The sequence below is a fragment of the Microtus oregoni genome, unplaced genomic scaffold, assembly GCF_018167655.1.
Source record: "Microtus oregoni isolate MIOR12 unplaced genomic scaffold, Mior012 000071F_ref0000514, whole genome shotgun sequence".
Classification (NCBI taxonomy): Eukaryota; Metazoa; Chordata; class Mammalia; order Rodentia; family Cricetidae; genus Microtus; species Microtus oregoni.
This window is the reverse complement of record NW_024543978.1, coordinates 360,504-387,030: the sequence shown is the minus strand read 5'-3', so window position 1 is coordinate 387,030 and position 26,527 is coordinate 360,504. Positions and strand designations below refer to the sequence as shown.

General features: G+C 42.4%; 1 protein-coding gene across 3 annotated transcripts in view; it reads left to right on the top strand.

Annotated features, from left to right (window-relative positions):
• The window catches only part of Dnajc5 (DnaJ heat shock protein family (Hsp40) member C5), a 34,642-nt gene extending 9,370 nt beyond the window's left edge, over positions 1-25,272 (top strand). The window contains exons 2-6 of one of the 3 annotated variants that reach the window (XR_005973386.1): positions 19,275-19,392; positions 20,302-20,515; positions 21,236-21,407; positions 21,490-21,564; positions 21,828-25,272. Coding sequence is in view for 2 of the 3 variants with exons in the window: in XM_041641718.1 (XP_041497652.1) it covers positions 19,286-19,392; positions 20,302-20,515; positions 21,236-21,407; positions 21,828-21,931 (597 nt within the window). In the remaining variant the exon portion in view is untranslated. Of the gene's footprint in view, positions 1-5,554; positions 5,602-19,274; positions 19,393-20,301; positions 20,516-21,235; positions 21,408-21,489; positions 21,565-21,827 lie in introns of all 3 variants that reach the window. The other 2 variants (XM_041641718.1, XM_041641717.1) reach the window with 2 other exon arrangements.
• The last annotated feature ends 1,255 nt before the right edge of the window (positions 25,273-26,527 follow it).

The following is a 26,527-nucleotide window of genomic DNA, read 5'->3' as shown; positions in this document are numbered from 1 at the left end:
TTGATCTTGGCCATTTTTTTTTTTTTTTTTTTTTGGTTTTTCGAGACAGGGTTTCTCTGTGGTTTTGGAGCCTGTCCTGGAACTAGCTCTTGTAGACCAGGCTGGTCTCGAACTCACAGAGATCCGCCTGCCTCTGCCTCCCAAGTGCTGAGATTAAAGGCGTGCGCCACCACTGCCCGGCGATCTTGGCTATTCTTACAGGTGTAAGAAGGAATCTCAGAGTTGTTTTGATTTGCATTTTTTGATGACTAAGGATGTTGAACATTTTCTTAAGTGTCTTTCAGCCATTTTAGATTCCTCTGTTGAGAGTTCTCTCTTTAGGTCTGTACTCCTTTTTTTTTTTTTTTTGGATTATGTGATCTTTTGGTGTCCAATTTCTTGAGTTCTTTGTATATCTTGGAGATATGGGGTTAGTGAAGATCTTTTCCCATTCTGTAGGCTGTCGTTTTGTCTTGTTGACCATGTCCTTTGCTTTACAGAAGCTTTTCAGTTTCAGGAGGTCCCATTTATTTATTGTTTCTTTCAGTGTCTGTGCTACTTCTGGGGTTATATTTAGGAAGTGGTTCCCTGTGTCATTGTGTTCAAGTGTACTTCCCACTTTCTCTTCTATGAGGTTCAGTGTGGTTGGCTTTATGTTGAAGTCTTTGATCCATTTGGACTTGAGTTTTGTGCATGGTGATAGATACGGGTCTATTTTCATTCTTCTATGCCAGCACCACTTGTTAAATATGCTTTCTTTTTTTCTATTTGATATTTTTTGCTTCTTTATCAAAGATCAGGTGTTCGAAGGTATGTGGATTACTATCTGGGTCTTCTATTTGGTTCCATTTGTCTTCCAGTCTGTTCTTATGCCAATACCAGGCTGTTTTCAATACTGTAGCTCTGTAGTAGAGTTTGAAGTCAGGGATTGTGATGCCTCCAGAAGTTCCTTTATTGTACAGGATTGTTTTGGCTATCCTGGTTTTTTTGTTTTCCATATGAAGTTGAGTACCGTTCTTTTGAGGTCTTTGAGGAATTTTGCTGGGCATTGCGTTGAATCTGTAGATTTGGTAAGATTGCCTCTTTTTTTTTTTTTTTTTTTTTGGTTTTGGTTTTGGTTTTTCGAGGCAGGGTTTCTATGTGGTTTTTTTGGAGCCTTTCCTGGAACTAGCTCTTGTAGACCAGGCTGGTCTCGAACTCACAGAGATCCGCCTGCCTCTGCCTCCCGAGTGCTGGGATTAAAGGCATGCGCCACCACCGCCCGGCTAAGATTGCCTCTTTTATTGTTTGTTTTCTTTTGTTTTTGTTTTTCGAGACAGGGTTTCTCTGTGTGGCTTTGGAGCCTGTCCTGGAACTAGCTCTTGCAGACCAGGCTGGCCTCGAATTTACAGAGATCCACCTGCCTCTGCCTCCTGAGTGCCGGGATTAAAGGTGTGCACCACCACTGCCTGGCCTATAATAGCTCTTTTTAATAAGTAGTATCTTTTTTAGATGTTCTAAGGGTCCACCAGGGAAATTAGTTGGAGAGAAATAAAAAGACTTAATTTAAAATTTGATACTGAAGCTGGGTGTGTGACACATGTCCACAACCCCAGCATGCAAGAGGCTAAGGTGAAAGAATTGACTGACTGTTTGAGACCAGCTTGGGCTGTATGTATGTAGCAAGGTCGAGATATCATTTTGAAAAGTTCTTTTAAAAAAATTACCAAGATTGTAAAATATAAAGCAGATCTCAAGTCACTGGGAACAATAGTCATTGTTCATTTAGCAACCAACTAGCTGATGGTTGAGATCGTGAAAAACTCCAAAAAATGAGCCGGGCGGTGGTGGCGCACGCCTTTAATCCCAGCACTCGGGAGGCAGAGGCAGGCGGATCTCTGTGAGTTCGAGACCAGCCTGGTCTACAAGAGCTAGTTCCAGGACAGGCTCCAAAACCACAGAGAAACCCTGTCTCGAAAAACCAAAAAAAAAAAAAAAAAAAAAAAAAAAAACCTCCAAAAAATGCCTTTTTTGTTAATTTTTTTTAAATTTGATTTTATGTTTATCAGTGTTTTTGCCTGTATGCATGTGTGTGCATTGTGTATGTCAGAAGAGGGTGTTGGATCTCCTTGAAGTGGAATCACTCATGGTTGTGAGCCACCATGTGGGTGCTCAACTGTTCTCTGCAAAAGCAGTGCGTGCTTTTAACCTCTGAACTGACTCTCCAGTCCTGAATCCGTGTTTTTAGTAACAGTGCTTCATTTTATGAAAAACTCAAACAGTTCTCTTATCTTAGTAATTTTCATATCTTTTTAAAAAAATTTATCTCCTAAAAATCCTAGACAACTTTGTCGCTCATGGTGTTTTTGTTTTTGTATTCATTTTCCCTTTTTTTGAAAAATAACAAAATAATAATATTTTGGGGCAAAATAATTTTTTTAGACTTTATTTTTTATTTTATTTTATGTGTAAGGTTGTTTTGCCCATACACATACATGTTTGGTGCCTCCAGAGGCCAGAGAGGACATCATATCTCCTGGAACTGCAATTGTGAGCTGCCTTGTGGGTGTTGTATAAGAGCTTGGGTCTTAGAAGTGTTCTTAACTGCTGAGCCATCTTCTCACTGGGCCAAAAAAAAATTTTTTTTTAAGAGTACGTGCTTTTCATTAACAGAAATGTATTTTACCTTCCTTTTATATTTGAATGTGCAATTTCCCTCATCATTTCTCTAATTATTGTTGGATCTATTGGAAATCTTACCCTTTTACCCCTTAAGGTACTTAGTTTCCAGTGAACACAAAGAAGGAAGCAGTTATAAATAGCCTGACATATTAGCAGTTTGTAGCTTGGAAAATCTATGAATCCCAACTGCTGGAAGCAGGTGTTTTCTTGTAGTAAAATCTGTCAGTATGGCACAAAACATAACATACTTGCTAGTTGTCGTAGCTACCTTTAGTCTCTGTGCGCTAAAGAACTGGAAGCAAATATTTATCTTTGTTTTGCTGTGCCTGAGAACTTTTGGTTCGCTCAGGTTTCCCTTAGCTTCAACTTTAGATGCTGGGAACCCTAAACTCAGTCTTTGTATTGCAGGGAGGGGTGGTTAGACAGGATCTCACTATATAGCTTAGAACTTTTGATCATCATTGCTTCAGCCTCCCAAGTATTAGGGTTATAGGTATGGGTCCCCAAGTCCAGCAATGGAGGAATCTCTTTTCAAAAGCATATACCTGAGGCTTCTAGCTGTACTATTTAATCTACAATGTAATTCAGTTTAAAAAAAAATAAAATGATGAGGTCATCACAGATTTGTTTTGCTTCGTTCAAAAAGTAAACTCAGCCATGATCCCACTTGCTTTTGGAGAGTCATGGACACAGTGATCTTGGTAAGGTACCTTTACTTGTCTAATTGCTAGGACAGGAGAGAGTGGGGGCGTGGAGGAATGTCCACTTGGGACATTTGCTTGAGATTCCCACTCCTAATACTAAACTGTTAAACAAAACCATAGACAAGCTAGTTTGAATAGGCTTATAGCAAAGAAATGATTCATGAATTGGGCAGCACTCTGAACCAGTAAAGATGCAGGGAACTCCACCCAGCAACTAGGCAGGTGGTATTTATATACAGGAGAGAAATTGTGGAACAAAGAAATAGTTTGTTGGTTACAACTCAATTTCAGCATTATCTTTTTGGGGTATTGGGTGTTTTAATACTTAGCCCTTTGAAATTTGGTGTGTCTTTTTCAGTTTGTTATGTTTCAGTTGTTGTATCTGATTTTAGGCTACTTACATGCTGGATTTGATGTTGCAGCATGTAGGCAGTCACTCTAAATGCATGTTCATTTGCTACTTTAAAATCATCCTCAGGGGGCTGGAGATATGGCTCAGTGGTTAAGAGCACTGACTGCTCTTCCAGAGGACCCGGGTTCAATTCCCAGCACCCACATGGCAGCTCACAACTGTCTGAAGATCCAGTTGCAGGGGATCTGACACCTTCACACCAATGCACATAAAAATAAAGTTAAATGAAGCATAAAAAAATTTAAAAAAAAAAAAAAAAATAAAATCATCCTCAGGGGCTGGAGAGATGGCTCAGTGGTTAAGAGCACTGCCTGCTCTTCCAAAGGTCCTGAGTTCAATTCCCGGTAACCACATGGTGGCTCACAACCATCTATCTGTAACGAGGTCTGGTGTCCTCTTCTGGCCTGCAGACATACACACAGACAGAATATTGTATACATAATAAATAAATAAATATTTTAAAAAATAAATAAAATAAAATCATCCTCAGGTGGATTATACTGGCCAGTTAGGTATCCAACATGAATTTCTCCTAAGAGTAGTAGCCTTAGGCTAGGGTATAAGGGCAGAACGCTGATGCCATGTTTTTATTTGCAGAGGGCGGGGGGTTGAAACAGCATTTCTCTGTAGGTTTGGAGCCTGTCCTGGAACTAACTCATGTAGACTAGGCTGGCCTCGAACTCATAGAGTTCCACCTGCCTTTGCCCCCGATTGCTGGGATTAAAGACATGTGCCACCACAGCCCGTCTCTGATGCCACTTTTTATCAGTTATGTCTCAGAATGTATTCCATTAAAATACTTTTTCAGACCGGGTGGTAATGGCACACGCCTTTAATCTCATCACTCGGGAGGCAGAGGCAAGCGGATCTCTGTAAGTTTGAGACCAGCCTGGTCTACTTAGTGAGTTCCAGGACAAGCTCTAAAGGTACACAGAGATATCCTGTCTCAGAAAGAAAGACAGAAAGACAAAATACTTTGTGTCATCTATAGTATTTCATGAATTCCGAGGTAGGTATTGTATGTCTTTTTTTTTTTTTGGTTTTTCTAGACAGGGTTCCTCTGTGGTTTTGGAGCCTGTCCTGGAACTAGCTCTTGTAGACCAGGCTGGTCTCGAACTCACAGAGATCCGCCTGCCTTTGCCTCCCTAGTGCTGGGATTAAAGGCGTAAGCCACCACCGCCTGGCCGGTATTGTATGTCTTAAGCTTCAGCATGTTTTGAAATCTGCCCCATTAAGTCCGTTATGCAGTGGGAACTAGACCATGATCAGGGTGAATGGATCATTCAGTTGACAATATTCTAGAACGAATGAGCATTTGCAGTGCTCTGAACATGTGTCAAAAATGTTTAAATAGATGTTGTAGTCTATATACTGTTCTAACAGAATTTTTGGTTTGCTGTGTTTTCTTGTGTTTTGAGACAGTTTGGCTATGTAGCCTAGATTGACCTTGAATTTGGAATTCTACAGCTTTAGCATCCCTTCAGGACATTACAGTATGTACTGCCGTGTTTACCATCAGAAGTGTTTTTATAAGTCTATATGTTATTTGTAGTTACAGATTTGAATGTTGCATATCTTAGTTTTGTTTTCTGTTGCTGTACTAAAACACCCTAGCAGAAGCAATTTAAGAGAGAAGGGGTTTAGTTCGCATACAATTTGAGGTTACAGTCCATCATTTTTTTTTTTTAAATCATGGTGGTAGGAACGTGAAGCAGCTAGTCACATTATATGCACAGTTAAGAGTAGAGCACATGAATTAATGCATACTGGTGTTCAGTTCATTTTTTCTTTTACACAGCCCAGATCCCATGCCTTAAGGAATGATTCTTGTTTTCCTGTAGACAGGTAGGTTCTTAATTTTGTGACCAATCACAACGCACATATTGCTTGAAAGATGCTGGGTGTTTTTTTGTTTGATGTTCTTTGGGGAAAGGTAGAGACAGTATTGATGTTTGCTGCAATTGCATACTTGAAATATGCTGATCATACTGTGTTCTAAGTTATTGGCTCCCTCACACTCTCATTGCCAGCTGATACTCAAGTGTTAACAATGTGGATTTTAGTTTAAAAGTCCCTCCAGAAACATCATTGTATTTTAGTCTTACTGGTTGATTGGTTGATTGATTGATTATTGTTGTGATTGATTGATTAGTGTTGCACCACCACTGCCTAGTCTGTGTGGCTGACTAGTGTGATACAAATGAGATATCACTACATTTCCTCTTTTTTGTCTAAAATAACTAATATAAGAAAGACTATTAAGTACTATAACTCTGTATAATATATACAGGCAATAAATATATTAACATCTAGTCCATATGCATTTGACAAATTCATTGAAAATACTCTATTATCTGTCCTATCGTGGTGAGTCCAAAGTCTTGTACCTAATTTACTTTCTATCCTAATTTTCTGCATCTGGTAAACAAGAAAAACTATAACTGTCTAGTCTTCAACTCCCTCAGAGACCCAAGAAGGAAATAACATTAACTGGGTAAGCAGGATGTTTGAGCAAGCGACTTCCAAAAATTGTGAGAAATGACAGAAAGCTGCCTGCCTGGACAGTCACCCAAAGTTCCTCTGCAATGTTGGCCATCCATCTTTGGCCTACAGGCCTAGAATATCTGACAGACTTTTCTGTGAAGCAGAGGTTTTGAAGCACTGTCCTACCTTGTCTGGGCAAGGTTTAGGAGTCACTGTGTTTTGTGTCCTGCTTGTCCAATTAGGACAGCAACAGCGTACTGGTAGCATTCGAGGCAAAGGCATTTTCTTGCCCAGTGGCTTACTTTTGCCACAAACAAAGTAAACTCAATGTGTAATTTCTTTGATGCCCATTATCTTCCCTGAAGTAGATTGGTTCTGCCAGGAGCAGACATGTCTCATTGTCATAAAAAAAAGGGCTGATGTTTTTAGAACATTTTAAATGCTATATTTTGTTGATCCCTGAAGTGAAGATGACCTGTCTATTTAAAATATATCTTTTTTGACCTTGAAAACATACTTTTTCAGACTACAAGTTTGATTCTAATAGGTGATTGACTACTAACCTGTGTTCCCTTATTATTCTAAACAGCTGGTAATACTAATCTACAAGGACTAGAGAGTTGCATTACATTGTTGAATGAGTTGAAAGGGTACAGTGATTTGAACAAGAATAGAAATGTATGTATAGTATGTTCCAACAAAATTAATCTAAAATTTGTATAAAATATACAAAAGCCCAATCAAGTGTGCAGCATTTAAAATTAGTAGTTGCTTTTTAAAAGTAGATTCAATAATCTTTTTATTTTATTATCTATATCCTCCCTTTTTTGTTTTCAGAGTAGATTCAGTAATCTACCCTTTTATCCTATCATATCTATATCTACCTTTTTTAAAAAAAAACAAGAACCTTGAATCTAGTTTCCTTATTTATTTATTTATTTATTTATTATGTATGCAATATTCTGTTTCTGTATATGCCTGCAGGTCAGAAGAGGGCACCAGACCCATTACAGATGGCTGTGAGCCACCATGTGGTTGCTGGGAATTAAACTCAGGACCTTTGGAAGAGCAGGCAGTGCTTTTAACCTCTCAGCCATCTCTCCAGCCCTTGAATCTAGTTTTCTTTGTTTAGCTTTTTTCCTGACCGTTACCAATAACAAACTTGTAACCAATCCCCTACATAATGACAAACATCCAAAACCCATTGAATGACCAAAAACTGCCCCCCACCTCCGGGAATGTGGGCGTCATATTCTTACATTTACTTCCTGCTGTCTGGGGGTGATGACATCTTTAGGGCATCTTGAAAAGAAAAATTTGGGTTAATTGTCAAGTCCTGGGAGAGGTAGCTGTATCATTTATTGTCAAGTCTCTACATAATGGGAAAGTGCAGGACTTGACTCAAGTCTGGGGTAGAGTAGTCTGTTAGGCTGGATCATCTCAACTAGTCACCTCAAAATTGTTCTGAGCAGTTTTTAGTCCACAGCTGGTCTTTAGGGGTAGTGTTTTTCAACTTGGTGGTATTATCATAGTCCTGGAGGAATCGTCATTGTGGGGCCCCATCCTCTTCTTGGAGACTTCAGAGGTTGCTGTTAGGTATGCTCGTGGTTCACTACAGAAAACCCAAAACATGTACAGGGATGAAGATGAAACCTTTTCCTAGATTTAGTTATTATTCTATATATTAATATCATGACAAAATTTAAAATATGTGTGTATATATAATATTATATAATAATATATAATATTATATATATATAATAAATCCTTTTAAAGAACTTTTTTTTGGGGGGTGGGGATTTTCGAGACAGGGTTTCTCCGTAGCTTTTTGGTTCCTGTTCTGGAACTAGCTCTTGTAGACCAGGCTGGCCTCGAACTCACAGAGATCTGCCTGCCTCTGCCTCCTGAGTGCTGGGATTAAAGGCGTGCGCCACACCGCCTGGCTTTAAAGAACTTTTTATGATTTATTTATTTTATGTGCAGTTTTGTGAAGGTGTAAGATCCCCTGGAACTGGATTTATAGGCAGTTGTGAACTGCCATGTGGGTGCTGGGAATTGAACCTGGGTCCTCTGGAAGAGCACTGAGTGCTCTTAACCGCCAAACCATCTCTTCAGCCCAAAGTTTTTTACCTTTTATACTGTTAAAGAGTCAGTATAAAACCAAAGGATTATGAGATGAGTGGCCATAAAATAGTTCTTAAATTTTTGTTTATCGCCGGGCAGTGGTGGCGCACGCCTTTAATCCCAGCACTTGGGAGGCAGAGGCAGGCGGATCTCTGTGAGTTCGAGACCAGCCTGGTCTATAGAGCTAGTTCCAGAACAGGTTCCAAAGCCACAGAGAAACCCTGTCTCGAAAATCAAAAAAAAAAAAAAAATTAATAAAGCCGGGTGATGGTGGCGCACGCCTTTAATCCCAGCACTCGGGAGGCAGAGGCAGGTGGATCTCTGTGAGTTCGAGACCAGCCTGGTCTACAGAGCTAGTTCCAGGACAGGCTCCAAAGCCACAGAGAAACCCTGTTTCGAAAAACAAAAACAAAACAAAAAAAATTTTGTTTATCTTCTGTCCCATATCAGGTGGCTTTTCTAACATGACACAGAGATTTTGGATTTCACTTTAATTTAATAAGCCTGCTTGGGTTTAGAGAAGGAGAGAGCCACATTCCAACTCCAAAGCCAGCTTTAATCTTTGATTGGACTGGGACTACAAAAGGACCATTTGCATTATATGTCTGTAGAGAACAGCAGAAATAAACATTTGGGAATATTTATGAAATTTTATTCTGTTGGAAATGTGATGTACCAATAGGCCAATTTACTCTTTCCTTGAGACATCTTTTCTGGATGATTTGTCCTTTTTCTTCAGATGTCTCATTTGTCCATAGTCTTCAGATTCCTTAGCTGGATGTCTTCCTTCTCCTGAAAAGACAGAAACAAAACCCTTCCCCACCCTAACTTTGTGGAGATTCTCTTTTGGCAAATTATATCTGATGAAATGAAAAGCATTTGTTAGTTTCATATGTAGGTTTCGATTAAACAGCCATGGTGCTTTATGAAGTATCTTCTCTTGTAGATAAAAGCTCTCTCCTGTTCAGATTGAATCTTCATCAGTTTTGATGGTATCCATAGCTTTTCTTCTCCTGTAGAAACAAAAGTAAAACCCCTTCCCCAATGTAACATTATGTCCTGGTTTCCATTCTGAGGTCAGTACATCTTTAAAGTATATTGGCTGATATTCTGAAGTTTTTTTCCTAATGAGACTATTTAATGTCTTCCTGAAGCTGCTATTTCTTTGTTATTAGCATTTGGAAAATTCAGAGTAAAGCATTATGCAATCTATTTCTAGGGGTGTTTATCATCCACGTCTGTTTATTTAACATCCTTTAGAGTTCAATTTGATCTTTCTTTAACTGCCTACCCTGTAGGATTGTGTGGAATACCTGTAATATGTATATTTTAATAACCAAAAAACTTTTTTTTTTTTTGGTTTTTCGAGACAGGGTTCCTCTGTGGTTTTGGAGCCTGTCCTGGAACTGGCTCTTGTAGACCAGGCTGGTCTCGAACTCACAGAGATCCACCTGCCTTTGCCTCCCTAGTGCTGGGATTAAAGGCATGCGCCACCACCGCCCGGCTCTGTTTCATTTTTTTTTTTTTTTTTTTGGTTTTTCGAGACAGGGTTTCTCTGTGGTTTTGGAGCCTGTCCTGGAACTAGCTCTTGTAGACCAGGCTGGTCTCGAACTCACAGAGATCCGCCTGCCTCTGCCTCCCGAGTGCTGGGATTAAAGGCGTGCGCCACCACCGCCCGGCTCTGTTTCATTTTTTAAAGAGACATGCTGGAGCATTGTCTGTCTTTATTAGTGCAGGTGTACCCATGTTGACCATAGCTTCTAGCAAATGTGTGATTACCAAATCAGCATTTTCTGAACTCAAAGCAGTTGCCTATTGAAAACCTGAATAGGTATTAATGGTGGTTACATATTTTAGTTTTCCAAATTCTACAAAATAGAACGCATCCATCTGCCAGTTTTCATTTCTTTGAATACCCTTTGGGTTACTTACTGCAGGTGGTGGTGTTTGGCTGTATAAAGAACAAGTAGGACATTTCCTTATAATGTCTTTGGCTTGTTGCCACATGATAGTAAAGTCTTTTTTTTTTAAACCTTTGCTATTGGCACGAAATCCTGAGGTCTTCAGCACATTTCCAGTCAATAATTGATCAGTTTCCCATATGGGATCAGATATGTGTTATATATATGGGATAATGCCTATTTCTGATAATATGTTGTAACTGGATAAATAATGAAGTCACTGTATCTTCTGGTATAAATTCATTAGTGAATGACTTGATTCTCTTTCCTGTTTCTCCAATTCTGTCCCAAGCATTCCAAGCTGCTGTGTGGCATAAATCCAGAGTGGTCATCACATACAGCTCGCCTCCTTATAGTAGCATATTCTCCTCCAAGGATTTGATCTTGGGAAGTTTCCCCCCCTGTAGCTTTACATTGTTCTTCAATAATATTAGCCTCTTCTCTGAACTGGGTACTCAAACACTGTTCGCTGGTTCTATGTAGTCGTTAGGGATAATTCTATTACAAACTGACCCCGAGTTTAGAATTTGCTTCACAAAAGGTGAATGCATGCCATATGAGACTATTCTTCCTTGAATCTCCTTAAATCTAACATTGGCACAATAGTCCAGTTAGCTGTAACAGCATATGCCATTTGATGATTCCTGAAACGTTACTGGATATTTTAAGGTTGGTTATCTGAAAACCTTAGGCTGTTCCTCTCTGTTCTTATAATGCAATGCTGAAATTGGCTCTCCATTAAATTTCTCTATCTGGATTTGAATATCTCTGTGATGTGTTTTGTTAGGTTTTTCTAAGGCCTGTTTCTTAGCACTCAGATTAACCAGCTTTCTTAATGATGAGACAAAGATGATAAAGTTGATAGTGTTTACAATTGATATCATATCAATCCAATCTAAATTAGATACCCTCTCAGTTGGTCCATTTTCTCCCGCCCCCCCCCCCCCCCCACAGGGTTTCTCTGTAGCTTTGGAGCCAGTCCTGGAATTAGGCTGGCCTTAAACTCACAGAGATCTGCCTTCCTCTGCCTCTCAAGTGCTGGAATTAAAGGCGTGCGCCACCACCGCCCAGCCAGTCGTTCCATTTTCAAACTATCTAGCATATTATCATACAGAGACCAAAATCCTTCCATTGAAATGGTTTCTCTCTCTCTCTTTTTTTTTTTTTTTTTTTTTTTTTTTTTTTTTGGTTTTTCGAGACAGGGTTTCTCTGTGGCTTTGGAGCCTGTCCTGGAACTAGCTCTGTAGACCAGGCTGGTCTCGAACTCACAGAGATCCCCCTGCCTCTGCCTCTCGAGTGCTGGGATTAAAGGCGTGTGCCACCACCGCCTGGCTCTCATTTTTTTTTTTAAATTTTGCTTTTTGTATAACTCTGTGTAAGCATATGCCATGTGTTCTGAGAGGCCAGCAGGAGTTGGGCAGTTGTGATCTGCCCAACAAGGACAGAGGGAACTCAACCACTGCGTCATTCCTCCGCCTGCTTTTTTTTTTTAAAGGTCACCTTCCATTTCTTTTTTTTTATGTATTTATTTATTTATTATGTATACAATAGTCTATCTGTATGTATGCCTGAAGGCCAGAAGAGGGCACCAGACCTCATTACAGATGGTTGTGAGCCACCATGTGGTTGCTGGGAATTGAACTCAGGACCTTTGGAAGAGCAGGGAATGCTCTTAACCGCTGAGCCATCTCTCCAGCCCCCTCCTCCGCCTGCTTTAAATTGTATTTATTTGTTTGTTGTGTCTTTAATCCCAGAACTCAGGCTGGGTTCTCTGGCAGAAGGGTGGGGGAGCAGAGCCGGACCTGCCATACTTTTCCTGGGGCTGAGCAGAAGGATGGCTAGTGTTGACCACACACACACACACCACCACCACCACCACCACCACCACCACCACCACCAACCAGGGAAAAACACATACATCATTTAATTGCATCCAGCCAGAATTTAAATAGGGCTGAGATAGGGGTGGGAATCTTGGGATGGGTTGAGGCAGAGTAAGGAATAAGGGCCAATGATATTTTGCCACATTAGCTGTGGCTGGACAGAGGCAGGTTTAGGTTGTACTTTGCTGAGTCACTCATATGGAAGTCATGGCCAAAGACAGGTCTCCAAACTCTGGGATCAGGAAGTTATACTGAGCCTCACGCCCAGGCCTTATGAGGCCCAACACTGGTCTACAGAGTTTGTTCCAGGACCTAAATGGCTGCACAGAGAAACCCTGTCTTGAAAGACCAAATAAAATACCTGTTTGCTTGTCATTTTCATTTTCTTTTCTTTTCTTTTCTTTCTTTTTTTTTTTTTTAAATTTAAGTAGGGTTTCTCTACATAGCTGTGGTTGTCCTGGAACTCACTCTGTAGAACAGGCTGATCTTGAACTCACAGAGATCTGCCTGCTGAGTGTTAGGGTTAAAGATATGTGCCACCACTCTTGGCTTAACTTTTATTTTGAAATGAGGTCTTGTGGCATTGTCCCTGTTGACCTCAAACCTGTGGTCTTCTTGCAGTAACTGTGGTGGGTGTGTAGTCGGTCTCTGTTTACTTTCCTTTGCTGTTATCCCTCTTCCTGCTTCTCAGCCTCAAGGGAGTAGAGTGTCTTCTGTCACAGTTGAAATTACTTGGCGTGAGTGAGAGGAAACGTGGGTAGCACAACAAACCCGCAGAGGAGTTTATTAAGGGGGAGGTTACAGGCCTGGTGAGGTTGGGGCGGGGGGGCTGAAAGATGGCACCTAGCACATGCCTACAGGGGATGCTGTGGCTGCAGCTGCATCATACATAGATGACAACCATGCCGCCTGTGGACCATGCCTGAGGGCTTGTCCGCACACATGGCCCTGGAACCCGGAAGTGTCAGCCATATTGTGCCTGAAATAACAGTAGTTTAAAATTGATCATATTGCATTAGTAGTCATTTTTTATAGATATAAACCCATTTTGTTTATCTGCTTACTGTTGATATATTTCCAAGGTTTAAATATTAAGTGTGCTTGGGGATCAGTGTTTGTAGCAGTAGAATTGCTGAATCATGGAAAGTACATGCTTAACTTTTGGGGGACATGGTTTGAGACACGGTTTCTCTGTATAGCTCCAACTGTCCTGGAACTTGCTCTACACACCAGGCTGGCTGCAAACTCACAGATCTACCTGCCTCTGCCTCCCAAGTGCTGTGATTAAGGGTGTGCACTACCATGTCTGGCACATGTTTAATTTTTTTTTAATATTTTACTTAACTTTATGTGTTGCTGTGAAGGTATCATATCTCCTGGAACTGGAGATACAGACAGTTTGAGCTGCATGTGGGTGCTGGAAATTGAACTCGGATCCTTTGGAAGAACAACCAGTGTTCTTAACCCCTGAGCCATCTTGCAAACCCCCATGTTTAATTTTTTTTTTTAATATTTATTTATTATGTATACAATATTCTGTCTGTGTTTATGCCTGCAGGCCAGAAGAGGGCACCAGACCCCACTACAGATGGTTGTGAGCCACCATGTGGTTGCTGGGAATTGAACTCAGGACCTTTGGAAGAGCAGGCAATGCTCTTAACCTCTGAGCCATCTCTCCAGCCCCCATGTTTAATTTTTTAAGATACCGCCAATCTTTGTTCTAAAGTGGTTGTACATTTTACATTTCCAACAACATGTAAAGAAATTCATACTGCTTGCATTGGGCAAACGTCCTACCTGTTTAGCTGGTCCTGTAAAATATTATACTTAGAATTTGTGCCATTGAAGCATCACAGTGCAACACATTTCTTGAATGTGTGGTGATGCTGGTGTAAATAAACTTACTGCACATCTCTCACAAGAAAATGGAACACACGTAATTGTATACAGTACATAATACTTGATAATAGCAGTAATTGACTGTTGCTGGCTCATATATGTTTAGACTATATTTTTATTGTTGTCTTATAGTATTCCTACATAGGTCCAGCAAGATGGCTTAGTAGGTAGAGGGTTATATGGCACAACAGGTCTAAAGACTTGAGTTTAATGTGTCTGTGATGTTCTCATGGTGCTAACTGACACAGTTCTCACTTCACAGTGAATAAACTGGCTAAGCCTTTCTAGTGGGTGTGTATTGCTATTTTTCCTGGTTCTATTTTTAATTATCCCCACTAAGACTGGCTGCTTTGGCTTGGCTCAGAGCTAAACCAAGGCACTTTGTATATGCTAAGCATCCTTGATTCAGAAATTCAGAGCATCAAGGAAGAAAGGAGTGGAGGACAGTGGAACATAAGAAGGAATATCGAAGAAGAATACCCAGTCTTGGACTATAACAGTCTTTATTATAGAAGTGATTTTAATAATCCTATATCTACTAATGATTAATTTTTCTATGCTCCTATCCCTTTGTTTCTGCTTCTTTTGAGTCCTTTGTTATAAAACTATTGTTATATAGGCAAGTTGACATATGCCTGTAACCCCAAAAGTTTAAAGGCTAAAGCAGGAGTCTGAGCACAAAGCTAGCTTGGACTACACCATCTTTACAACTTTTAGTTTACAGTGTTGCTCAGTTTTAGAATTGAAAGTAAAGCTAATTAAAATATTTAAATTACAATTTCATCATTTTGTTGTTTGTTTGTTTTTATATCCTGACAGTTCTTCCTCTCCCTCCTTTCCTCTAGTCCCTCTTCCTCCACCTCCCCCTTGCCATCACCCATTCACACTTTCTCTCCAGTAGGAGGAAAGGGTCCCAGAAGCAGGCAACAGAGTCAGAGACTCTGCTTCTACTGTTAGAAGACCCACAAGAAGACCACGCCATACAGCAATTAATAAATGGTGATGTGGGATTCCTCTGTGAATGATGTGAATATGTTTTTATTACCATTGGTTAACAAAGAAGCTGTTTTGGTCTATGGAAGAGTAGAATAGAGCTAGGTGGGAAAACTGAATGCTGGGAGAAAGAAGGTGGAGTCAGAGAAATGCCACGAAGTTGCTGAAGGAGAAAGACACTGGAACCTTACCAGTAGGCCACAGCCTTGTGCTGATACATAGATTAATAGAAATGAATTAATTAAGTTGTGAATGCTAACTAGAAACATGTCTGAGCCATCGACCAAATAGCTTTGTAATTAATAGTTTTTGTGTGATTATTTGGGTTTGGGCAGCCGGGAAGCAAAACACAGTCTCCCATTACAAAATGGGACCTCATGAAACTAAAAAGCTTCTTTATGGCAAAGGGCACTATCAAAAAGACAAAATGGCAGCCTACAGAATGAAAAAAGATTTTCACCAACCCTACATTTGACGGAGGGCTGGTATCTAAAAGATATAAAGAACTCAAGAACTTAGACATCAAAATACCAAATATTTTTAAATATTTTAAAATATGGGGTATAGATCTAAACAGAATTCTCAATAGAAGAATCTCAAATGGCCGAAAGTCACTTAAGGAAATGTTAAACATCCTTAGCCATGGGGGAATTCAAATCAGTGATTCTGAGACTCCATCTTACATCTGTCAGAATGGCCAAAATCAGAAACACAAATGACACTTCATGCTGTTGGATATGGAGCAAGGGGAACATTCCTTCATTGCTGGTAGAAGTGCAGATTTGTACAGCCATGATAGAAATCTGTATGGTTTCTCAGAAAATTGGGACTTGATCTACCTTGATCCAGCTATCTCACTACTGGACACACACCTAAAGGACACTCCTTCATACCTCAAGGACACTGGCTCAGCTATGTTCATAGCAGCTTTTTTCATAATAGACAAAGTGGAAACAACCTAGATGTCCCTCAAGTGAAGAATGGATAAAGAAAATGTGGCGCATTTACCTGATAGAGTTATTACTCAGCTGTTATGATAACATAATTTCATTCCTTTGACAAGGTTTTTAATACAAATTAAATTTTATTAACACATAAAGCTCTTTAGATATTTTTTTTCTCACCCTTTGCCAATTTCAGTCAATTTGGTTTTTCCATTTATTCGCCTTTCTGATTTCTTGGCAGGAAGTTAGTCAGGGTAGGAGTCAGAGGGGATGGAGAACACCAGGAGAGCATGGCCCCCTGAATTAACTAAACAGGGCTCAAATGGGTTCCCAGAGTCTGAAATGGCAAGCACAGGCCTGCGTGGGTCCACACCAGGTCCTGTGTGTGTGTTATGGCTGCTAGCTTGGTATTTTTGGGCTGTTCCTAACAGTGGGAGCGGGTGTATCTATGACTCTTTCGCCTGCTCTTGAGATTCTTTTCCTCCTAATGCCTCCAAAAACATACTTTGAAAGATTCCCAGGATGGAGAAAAGGCTCATTTGTTGAAATTGAGTTCCCAGCAGCCATTCTGGGTGTTTAACAACCATCTGTAACTCCAGCTTTAAGGGGATCCACTGCCTCTAGTGTCCACAGAACCTACCTGTTCTCGGGGCACTTATCTATACATAGATGCACACATACATAAGTAAAAAATATTTTATTTTATTTTTATTTATTTTTTTTCTTATTTATTTATTATGTATACAATGTTCTGTCTGTGTGTATGCCTGCTGGCCAGAAGAGGACACCAGACCTCATTACAGATGGTTGTGAGCCACCGTGTGGTTGCAGGGAATTGAACTCAGGACCTTTGGAAGAGCAGGCACTGCTCTTAACCTCTGAGCCATCTCTTCAGCCCCAGTTAAAAATACTTTAATGCATAGGGTGAACTTCTGATTGGTTCCAAGCAAGATACTTGTGTCTCTTGAGTATTTCCTTATTCACCTTCCTGAGAGCCATCTCATATTCTATCTAGTGTGCAGTCTCTCTCTAATCTGAGTTTTTATGAAAGCTTCAGAACTTCATTGCATAAGCCTGAGAGTAAGTCAATCACAAGTTGGTCTTCTACCTGTTCAGACTGGCTTCAGGAACCGGGGATCAAGAATCCAGAGTCTCATGAATGTGGGCACACACACACAAATATTAAAGAAAAAGTCAACTTTTGTTAATTTCTCGATTTTTTTTTCTTTCTTCTTTGTTATTTAGTTTAAACTCAAACACTGCAAAAGTAAGAAGGACTATTTTATTTGGAATCTCAAGAATGACAGTTCAGGAAACATGGATGTAGATGATTGTTTGGTTTTTTCAAGACAGGGTTTCTCTGTGTAGCTTTGGAGCCTTTCCTGTAACCATCACTACCTGGCTGATGTTGATGATTCTTAACCAGTGTTCTGGCGATAGGTGGAAGTGTTCATGTGAAACACTATTGATTTATTACATGGCAAAAACCACTGGGCTGTGATGTGCACCTTGTTTTGTTTTTTGAGACAGGGTTTATCTGTGTGACAGTCCCGTCCTGTAGACAAGGCTGGCCTTGAACTCACTGAGATCTGCCTGCCTCTGCCTCCCAAGTGTTGGGATTGAAGGTCTGCACCACCACTGCCTGTCTGCGTGGTACACGCCTTTCATCCCAGTACTTGGGAGGCAAAGGCAGGCGATCTCAGAGTTCCAGGACAGTCAGGGGTACACAGAGAAACCACATCTCACAGCCAGGCTGTGTTGGCACACAGCTTTAATCCTGGAATTAAATCCTGGGAGGCAGGTGGATTTCTGTGAGTTTGAGGCCTGCTTGGTCTACAGAGAGACTTCCAGGATAGACTCTAAAGCTAAACAGAGAAACCGTGTCTAGAAAAAAAAAAACAAAACAAACCGTTCTCTGGGCACACTTCTGAAATTGAGAACAGGGCTGGAGAGATGGCTCAGTGGGTTAAGAGCACTGTCTGCTCTTCCAGAGGTCCTGAGTTCAATTCCCAGTAACCACATAGTGGCTCCAAACCATCTGTAATGAGATCTGGTGCCCTCCTCTGGCGTGTGGGCATACATGGAGGCAGAAAGTTGTATACATAATAAATAAATAAATCTTTAAAAAAATGAAATTGAGAACAGATACAGGGGTCGTTTTGTCAATAAAAGAAGTAATTAGTGAAAACAGAAATGGCCAAGTAGCTTCTAAAGGTGTATTTCAGGGCCCAGTTTCTTCACCACAGAGACCTGGGTTCCAGGGTTTGCTTTGAGTAGCTGCTGAAGGGTTTCTGAAAAGCTCATTAACTGTTTTTTTATCATGAGCAATCCTCCCCCGCTTTGACTTTTATTTTTATTTAATTTACATTTTTTCACTTATTTTACCTACTGACCAGTTTCCCCTTCCTCCTCTCTGTCTTGTTCCCTCCCCTACCTCCCATCTATCCCCCTCCCAGTCCACTCCTCCTCTGTCCGTCTTTTGTTCATATTATATTGGTTCCTTCCATTTCTTTAAGGTTTTGTTGTGGGTTTTTAAAGATGGGGGTCTTGGGCTGGAGAGATGGCTCAGTGGTTAAGAGCATTGCCTGCTCTTCCAAAGGTCCTGAGTTCAATTTTCAGCAACCACATGGTGGCTCACAACCATCTGTAATGGGGTCTGGTGCCCTCTTCTGGCCTGCAGGCATACATACAGATAGACTATTGTATACATAACAAATAAATAAATAAATATTTAAAAAATTAAATTAACATAAGGATAGGCCTCAAACTAGATCCTTTTGCCTCAGCCTTCCCAATAGCTGGGGTCACAGGCATGTACTAGCACATCCAGCATAATTTTTTGCTTTTTTCTTTAACCTTTGTAGCTATATACCTCTTTGCTCTGTGTGTGTGGGTGTACGTGTGCTTGCAATTTTGATTGGTGCCTAGTGTGCATGCATACTAGGAAAGTCATCTGCCACTAAGCTGCATCAGCCCAGCCCCTTTTTGCATTTTGCTGTAGTGATTGGGATTATAATATTTAACACATACTCACCCCACATATTTATTTGTGAGGTAGAAGAGGGACACAATTCCACAGCACACTTAGGAGATAAGAGGGTAACTTAGGAGTTATTTTCCTCTTCTACCATGTGAGTTTTGTCAGGATGACAGCGGTGCCTTTATCCACTGAGTATCTTGCTGACCGGTTTTCAATTTTTCTTCATATTTTCCTTTATCTTCTTTTGTAGATTAATCTAACATGGCTGACCAGAGGCAGCGCTCACTCTCTACCTCCGGGGAATCATTATATCATGTTCTTGGGCTAGACAAGAATGCAACCTCAGATGACATTAAAAAGTCCTACCGGTAAGCAGCTGTGTTTTAAGGAAAAATACAAATCCTCATCTGCTTTCTTGTATACTTTCCCCAAGAACCATAACATACATTTTTCTTGACAGACTTTTTTTTTCTTCATCTTTCCCCAGGACAGGTTTCTCTGTGTAGCCCTGGCTAGATCAGGCTAGCCTTGAACTCAGATATCTGCCTGGCTCTGCCTCCTGAGTGCTGGGATCAAAGTGTTTAATCCTAACACTTGGGAGGAAAAGGCAAAAAGGGTATCTGTGGGGTTTTTTTGTTTTGTTTTGTTTGTTTGGTTTGGTTTGGTTTTGGTTTTGGTTTTACGAGACAGAGTTCCTCTGTAGCTTTGGAGCCTGTCCTGTAGACAGGCTGGCCTGAACTCACAGAGGTCCGCCCACGTCTGCCTCCCGAGTGCTGGGATTAAAGGCCACCATGCCCAGCAAGGTCTTTTTTTTCCTATCCTGTTGTGACTTACTGGATTTGAAGAATGTAGCTTTTAGGTACAATATTATACGGTAACCTAAAGGGGTCAGGGGGCTCTCCACCTCAGGTATTCCTGTGGTCGTCTACTTGTGTTGGACTAGAATGCCATCAGTGTACACTCCTGCCATCACTGTTTATCAGATATGCAGTTAGCTGATCAGGACACCAGGGGTTAACAGTAGGATTTCCCTTTGAAAGTTAGAAGTCTGTGCTATAAGCTGTGCTCCTACCCTAGTACCTCAGGACTCCCTTGTGCATGAATCCTAGTGGGGGGAGGCTTACCCCAAAGCAATTACAGAGACTTCTTTTCATTCTAATGAGCCAGATCTCTGGAAAGCTGAAAACTGAAATGCTAAAGGGTAAGCATCTCTTCCCCTGGACTCTGATGGATGAATGTGAGACCAAGGTAGAGCCAGGAAATGGTTTTGGTTACAGGAAGCTGGCCCTGAAATACCACCCTGACAAGAACCCTGATAACCCAGAGGCTGCAGACAAGTTTAAGGAGATTAACAACGCCCACGCCATCCTGACAGATGCCACGAAAAGAAACATATATGACAAGTACGGCTCGCTGGGGCTCTATGTGGCCGAGCAATTTGGGGAAGAGAACGTCAACACCTACTTCGTACTCTCCAGCTGGTGGGCCAAGGTGAGGATGGGGCAGCAGTCAGTGTGAGCTGCTACCCTGAAGGCATTGAAAACTTTAGTGCTTAGTAGGACTGCAGGCACCGAAAGATCTGTGTCTCCTTTCTCTTGACACGGTTTCTGGTCGAGCTGTCCTGCGTGTGCTGTGCAACTGTCAGCCATGTACAAAGTCAGAGTGACCTGTGCCGTAACCCTTAGGTTAGTCTTCAATATTTATAGTTTTAGAGAGAAATCCATTGTAGAGGGGAATTTAAGAGGGAGAGAGCTATGCCATTTGGGTAGGTATGGAAGTCAGCTACATACCAGCAGACAAACTGCATTACAGAAAGTTGGGAGTAAGACTTCAGAGAAAGAGTAAGAAAGCCCAAAGTACCAGAGAAAGCATACTTGGGTTCTGGCCAACATCTGAATTAAAGAGAGAGGGGGAGAGGGAGGAGGGAGGGGGGAGGGACACAAAAGGGAAAGTTAAACCTTTTTGAGTTCAGAAAGGCAGGCAGATTCAATAGAACTTCATGGCAGCCTGTGCTCAGTCCCCTCTTTACAAATTACTTATTATTCTATTTTTCCTGCCTTCTCCCTGCAAGTTCACTCTGTCTATACCTTCTCCTGAAAGCTAGATACCTTAGCATTAGCTGTCTATTCTGCAGTTCTTGTCCTGTTTTCTCTGTGGGGTTATGGCCTCTGGGCCTTTGAGGCTGTACAGTGCTGGTTTTCTCTTTCCCAGGCCCTGTTTGTTGTCTGTGGCCTCCTCACCTGCTGCTACTGCTGCTGCTGTTTGTGCTGTTGCTTTAACTGCTGCTGTGGGAAATGCAAGCCCAAGGCACCTGAGGGTGAAGAGACGGAGTTCTACGTATCGCCTGAAGACCTGGAGGCCCAGCTGCAGTCTGATGAGAGGGGTGAGTGCCCATCCCTGGACCTTGTGAGTGTGGGGTGGAGTCAGCACTGGCCCTGAACGGTATCAACTGTCTTGTCAAACAGGAGGGCACTGACACTGTGCCGAGAGTGTTTGTGGTGGCATCTGGGACTGTTGAGGTGTGAACGTGGACACTTGAGGTAAAGCAGGTGCAGGGAGCTGTTCCTGCCCGTGAACTGTGGTAGCCGTAGATCTGAGGGACCAAAGGTGGGGAGGGTGACAGGCAGGTGGGGAGGGCCGGGGGCTGGTGTGACCTGAGGAAAGTGTGTTGGGTGGAGGTCTGCAAGTAGCCTCTCCCGAGTGTCTGTCCAGGTGGTCGAATGATGTGATGCAAGGACCATGTCGGTGGGCACACAATACGGCTGCTGCCCTTGTGCGATGAGGCTGCCTGCTTACTTTTCAGAGGCTACAGACACACCGATTGTCATACAGCCAGCATCTGCCACAGAGACCACCCAGCTGACGGCTGACTCCCACCCCAGCTACCACACCGACGGGTTCAACTAAATTCAGGAGAGGCTGTGATTAGAGGACGAATCAGCACCTGGCCACTGCAACCTTAGAATCATGAACTGTAGTCACTGAGATGGGGAGGCAACCGTCAGCCTGACCTGCTGTGGCTCGTCAGGGCTCCTCCCACCTCCTCTAAGCCCACCCATCTGTCAATCCTTGATACACGAAGTGCGTAGCATGCAGTATTTAAAGCAGTGTAGCTACGGTCTTCTTCTGTTTTATCCTTTTGTTTAATAGCATGTATGGGTTATGTTCAGTGTCTGTATTGTGGATGCGCTGCAGCTGGGCTGAATTAACTGGATGGCAGTGCTGTCTTGGGTTTTCAGCCAAGTGGGTCCAGTGAGGTTCAGCTGTCTCCTTGTGCTTACAGGAGTCAGGTAGGCACCTGGAGCTACATCTTCATGTTGGCCTCTGTGTCCTGTGACATGGTCTAGTTCATGGCTCTGATCTCATTCTCAAGGCTGCAGACAGGGTTCTGATTTCACCTGTGAAGGAGGGAGCTGGGCCCTATCCTCCCGGCAGCTCCAGCACCTGTCGTTTGCCCAATGTTCCTGTTAGATCTGCTGTGGAGAGCGCAGGTATGCCCTTCTGAAAGGGAGAGCACACGCTGTAGTGTGTCTGTCTTGGGTCTCCTGGCCTTGTGGACTGAAATCCTGTCATTGGCGGCCGGTCCCTTGCTGGTGTGTGGGAAATCATTTGTCTCTGTTCTGCACCTTTCCAGGTCAAAAGCTGGATTGACGAGGCCACAGCCTCCTTTCCTCATTCCTGGGTCATCTTCCACATTCCTTCAAGCCAACCTTGTTAATTTTTATTTTTTATTTTTTTGGGGGACTTTAAGAACCACAAATGGTAGCACCTGCCACTTAGCCATAGTCAGAAAGTCTTTGAGTCCAGTTGTGGGTGGCATATAGCTGCTTATAAAGAGTGAGTGCCCAGGATCAGAACCTCTTCCCTGTGCTTGCCAGAGCTCCATCCATCCCACTTGCCTTCGCTTCCACCTGTCATCATCAATGCCTCCGGCAGTGCTGGAGTGTTGGGTTCCTGGTGCCCCTGACTCGGAAGGGTTGACTTTTAGGGAAGCTTTGGTGACAGTTACTGGACCTGGGATGCCAGCTGCAAGCCACAGAATTACTTTGTGAACTTCTCTCCAGTCAGTATTCCAGTCTTGGTCACAGGTACCATGGTGGGCAGAGTTGGAAAATGTGGTTACCAGGGATTCCGAACCACCCTCCCCTTTTACAGTTAGCTGGATTAGCTGTGCCAGACTAAAGTGAGCCAGGTTCCTCCAGAACCTTCTGCTGGCTGCTACTGACCGTCCGCATTTCCAGTACAGAGGAAGAAGGAGAAAGCTCATGTGGTGGCCCAGACAAACCACCATGTGTTTCCAAAGCCACCATCCACCTCCTGGCCCCTGCTCACCAGGGCCTTCAGGGATCAGATCAGGTTGACAGGAAGTTGCAAGAGGTAGCATTGTGAGGGCAAACTTGGCAGTGATTGAGGGTGCCTATCCAGGTCCTGGGAGAGAGACATTGATGCCAGGGTTCCCAGCTGACCCTACAGGGGAACTACATGAGCCAGAAGCTGGCTTCAAAGTCCTACTATGGGTTTGTAAGTTTGTTTTATTCTTTATAGGATTTTAGGGATATTCATTATCATACTGAGTTAGAAATAATTTGTAAACATCAGACCTATGGCTACATGTAGTGGGACTTGCCTGTAATCCCAGCACTAGGGAGGCTGAGGTAGAAAGATCTTGAGTTGCAGGCCAGTCTGGGCTTTATACAGTAAGACCCCTACTCAAATAAATTTAGTAGAAGGATGAGAAATTAGCGGGGTGGTGGTGGCGCACCTTTAATCCCAGCACTCCAGAAGCAGAGGCAGGCGGATCTCTGAGTTCCAGGCCAGCCTGGTCTACAGAATGAATTTCAGGACAGCTAGGACTGTTGCACAGAGAAAGCCTGTCTCAAAAAACCAATCAAAAACTGAGAATTCATTGCTGGGTCTATTGTTGGAACAAAGGAAGAAGAGGCCACTGGGCAATCTGGGGTGCTGGTCCCATCATCACCCTAGTGTTGGTGCCCTTTCACCATGATGGCCAGGAACCAGGTTATGAGTAGAAAGCTGCAGTCTGGTAGCACGTCCTCCTGCCTGCGGCTCTGTGGCCCTTTCTCTTACATCCCAGTGAGCCAGGTGCTGTTGGGTGAGAACACAGAGGTCGAACCTGGTATCTTTTTGAATTTGTAAAGCTAAGTAAATCATGTTGAACTTAAAACCATCAATACGTGCAACAGTTTCAAGGTGATAATAGTGATTCCAAGGCCACTGAACTCCCTGACCTATCCCTGAACGCAGACTCCCTTGCAGGGTTTTGCTGAGTTGATCTAAAGTCTCCTTGATTTCATTTGCCCCGACCTAAGCATAACTGGTGAGTCTTAGGATCAGCCTGACTATTCCTGACCAAATACTATTAAATGTAAAGAAGTTCATCCAGTGCAGTGAATCCCCCTTAAGAACCAGAAGCCGACCGCTTCTGACCCTGGGGACCCATCTCACAAGGCTAGAGTAGATTTCTGTTTGTGCCCAATGATGTGGTCTTTCCTAGTCTTCCTTTTGACTATGTTTTTAAATTACTTTAGATAATTCTGTGCAATGTTTATAACCTTTCCTAGTCTTCTGATGTTCAGTTAACACAGCCAGCACCCAATGGGGGACCTGTTAGGAAAAGAAATCAGTGCTTAATGTGGTTAGCAGGAAACTTTCCCAAAATTGTTGGTTACTGGGCTTGTTCCCGAATCATAAAGCCAAGTCTCTTCTCAGATGTTCAGGTGCCAGGTTTTACTAATCCCAGTGCCCCTTGTCCTGCTGACCCATGACTTTTATTCCAGGTAAATCTTGTGCAAAGAAGCTGCCGTTGTTGCAGCTGGTAGTCTCCATCATTCAAGCTGTCCCTGGAGAGTCTAGGTGCTGTGGTACGGAGAACTGGTGGGCCATGACCATCTTCCTTGGCTTTCCATGCACCTTTTATTGAAGGATAGCTGTGAACAGTGTAAAACATGTCTGATCTCATTCTTTTCCCAGGGTTTTGAGCTGTGAACCCATGTGTCCCAGCACTGGCCTGTTCCTTTTATTTTGGTTCAGTTTCCTCCTACAGAAATAGCAAAGCTACATCTTTACTATCCTCACAAGCACAGTATGTGTTGTCACATGCTGTGAGTGTGGCTGTGGTGTGTGTTGGTGTGTGTACATATGTGTATATGTATATATCATGCGGCAGGCCTGTCATGCTGCTGTTTGGTGGCAAAGCAACAAGTACAATAAAAGTCGGCTCCAAAACAGCCTGTGGTTTCTTCAAGTGTTGGGCAGGGGTAGGGTCTCTTGGCAAAACACCAAAGGAAACCCTAAACTTACTATGTACAGACAGGTACATGTACTTGAATGCACTGCACTGCATAGGCCCTGGCCAGCATTTGGCTTCAGCTGTGTATGTTGGTCACAAGGGTGACCATACCAAATATATCCCTCGGGACCATGCCAAGCTCACCCGATCATCGAATATATGAGGTCTAGCACATAACTAGAAGCTTTCCTCTCTTGAAACACTAAAACCAATTTATGAGCACCTGTTGAAATCAGTAATCAAGGTGCACGCAGAGGACAGCCTGGGAAGGGGCTTTCTGTGTCCAGTGCCCCATAGGCTGTGCTGCTGGGAGATGGTTTTCTAGGGAACTGTCTTATGCTAAGTTGGAGGAAGAAATTTTAATTTAAAGACAATTTTTAAGAGCTGAATGTAAGTGCATGGAAAGCCTGTACCAGTTTTACCCATTTACTGAAGTCCGGATAGAGCAGAGCACAAACTGCTGTCGGCCCAGGCTACCTGACTTTGGTGTGCCTCCAGGGGCCAAGCTGAAAGCTGTGGTGGTTCCGCATGGTGACCTGTCTAAATGTTGACCTAAAATAAATGTTTTCACTGAAGACCAGATGTGTGTCTTATTAGTGATTCCTGCCTAATTCTGTTCATGAATTTGGCATTGAAATGGCACCTGGTGTTAGCCCCTGCTGGGTCCCCTGTGGGCTGAGGCCTCATTTCCACTTTTCTGATCTAGCTGTGAATACCCCTCCTCAGTTCTGACACCTCATTTCTAAATGCTTTGTCCAGAATAAAGAAAAGAACTTGGTTTTTTTATTGAGAAAAGGAAGAAAAAGAAAAAAAACAAAAAACAAGTTTCCACCTCCTCCCAGCCTCCCATTTCCCTCCCCCTCCTCCCACCCTTCTCCCACTCCTCCCACTCCTCTAAAAAAAATAAATATTTAAAAAAAAAAGAAAAGAACTTGTTAGTCCCTCATGCCTTTAATCCCTGCTAAGGCAGCTGGATTTTGTACACATATGTATATTGGTTTGATTTGTTCTCCAGAACCAATCATCCTGGTTGGACTTGGGTAGAACCCTCCTAGGAAGGACCTGGTTTCTACCCAGGTTCTCACAGTATTCCTAAATTCTTCCTCTGGGAAAACCTAGCTGGAAAGAATAATCTATCTTCAGTTTTCTAGCATAAAGTGCAGGAGAGCCTGGAGCCATGGGATAGGGTCTAC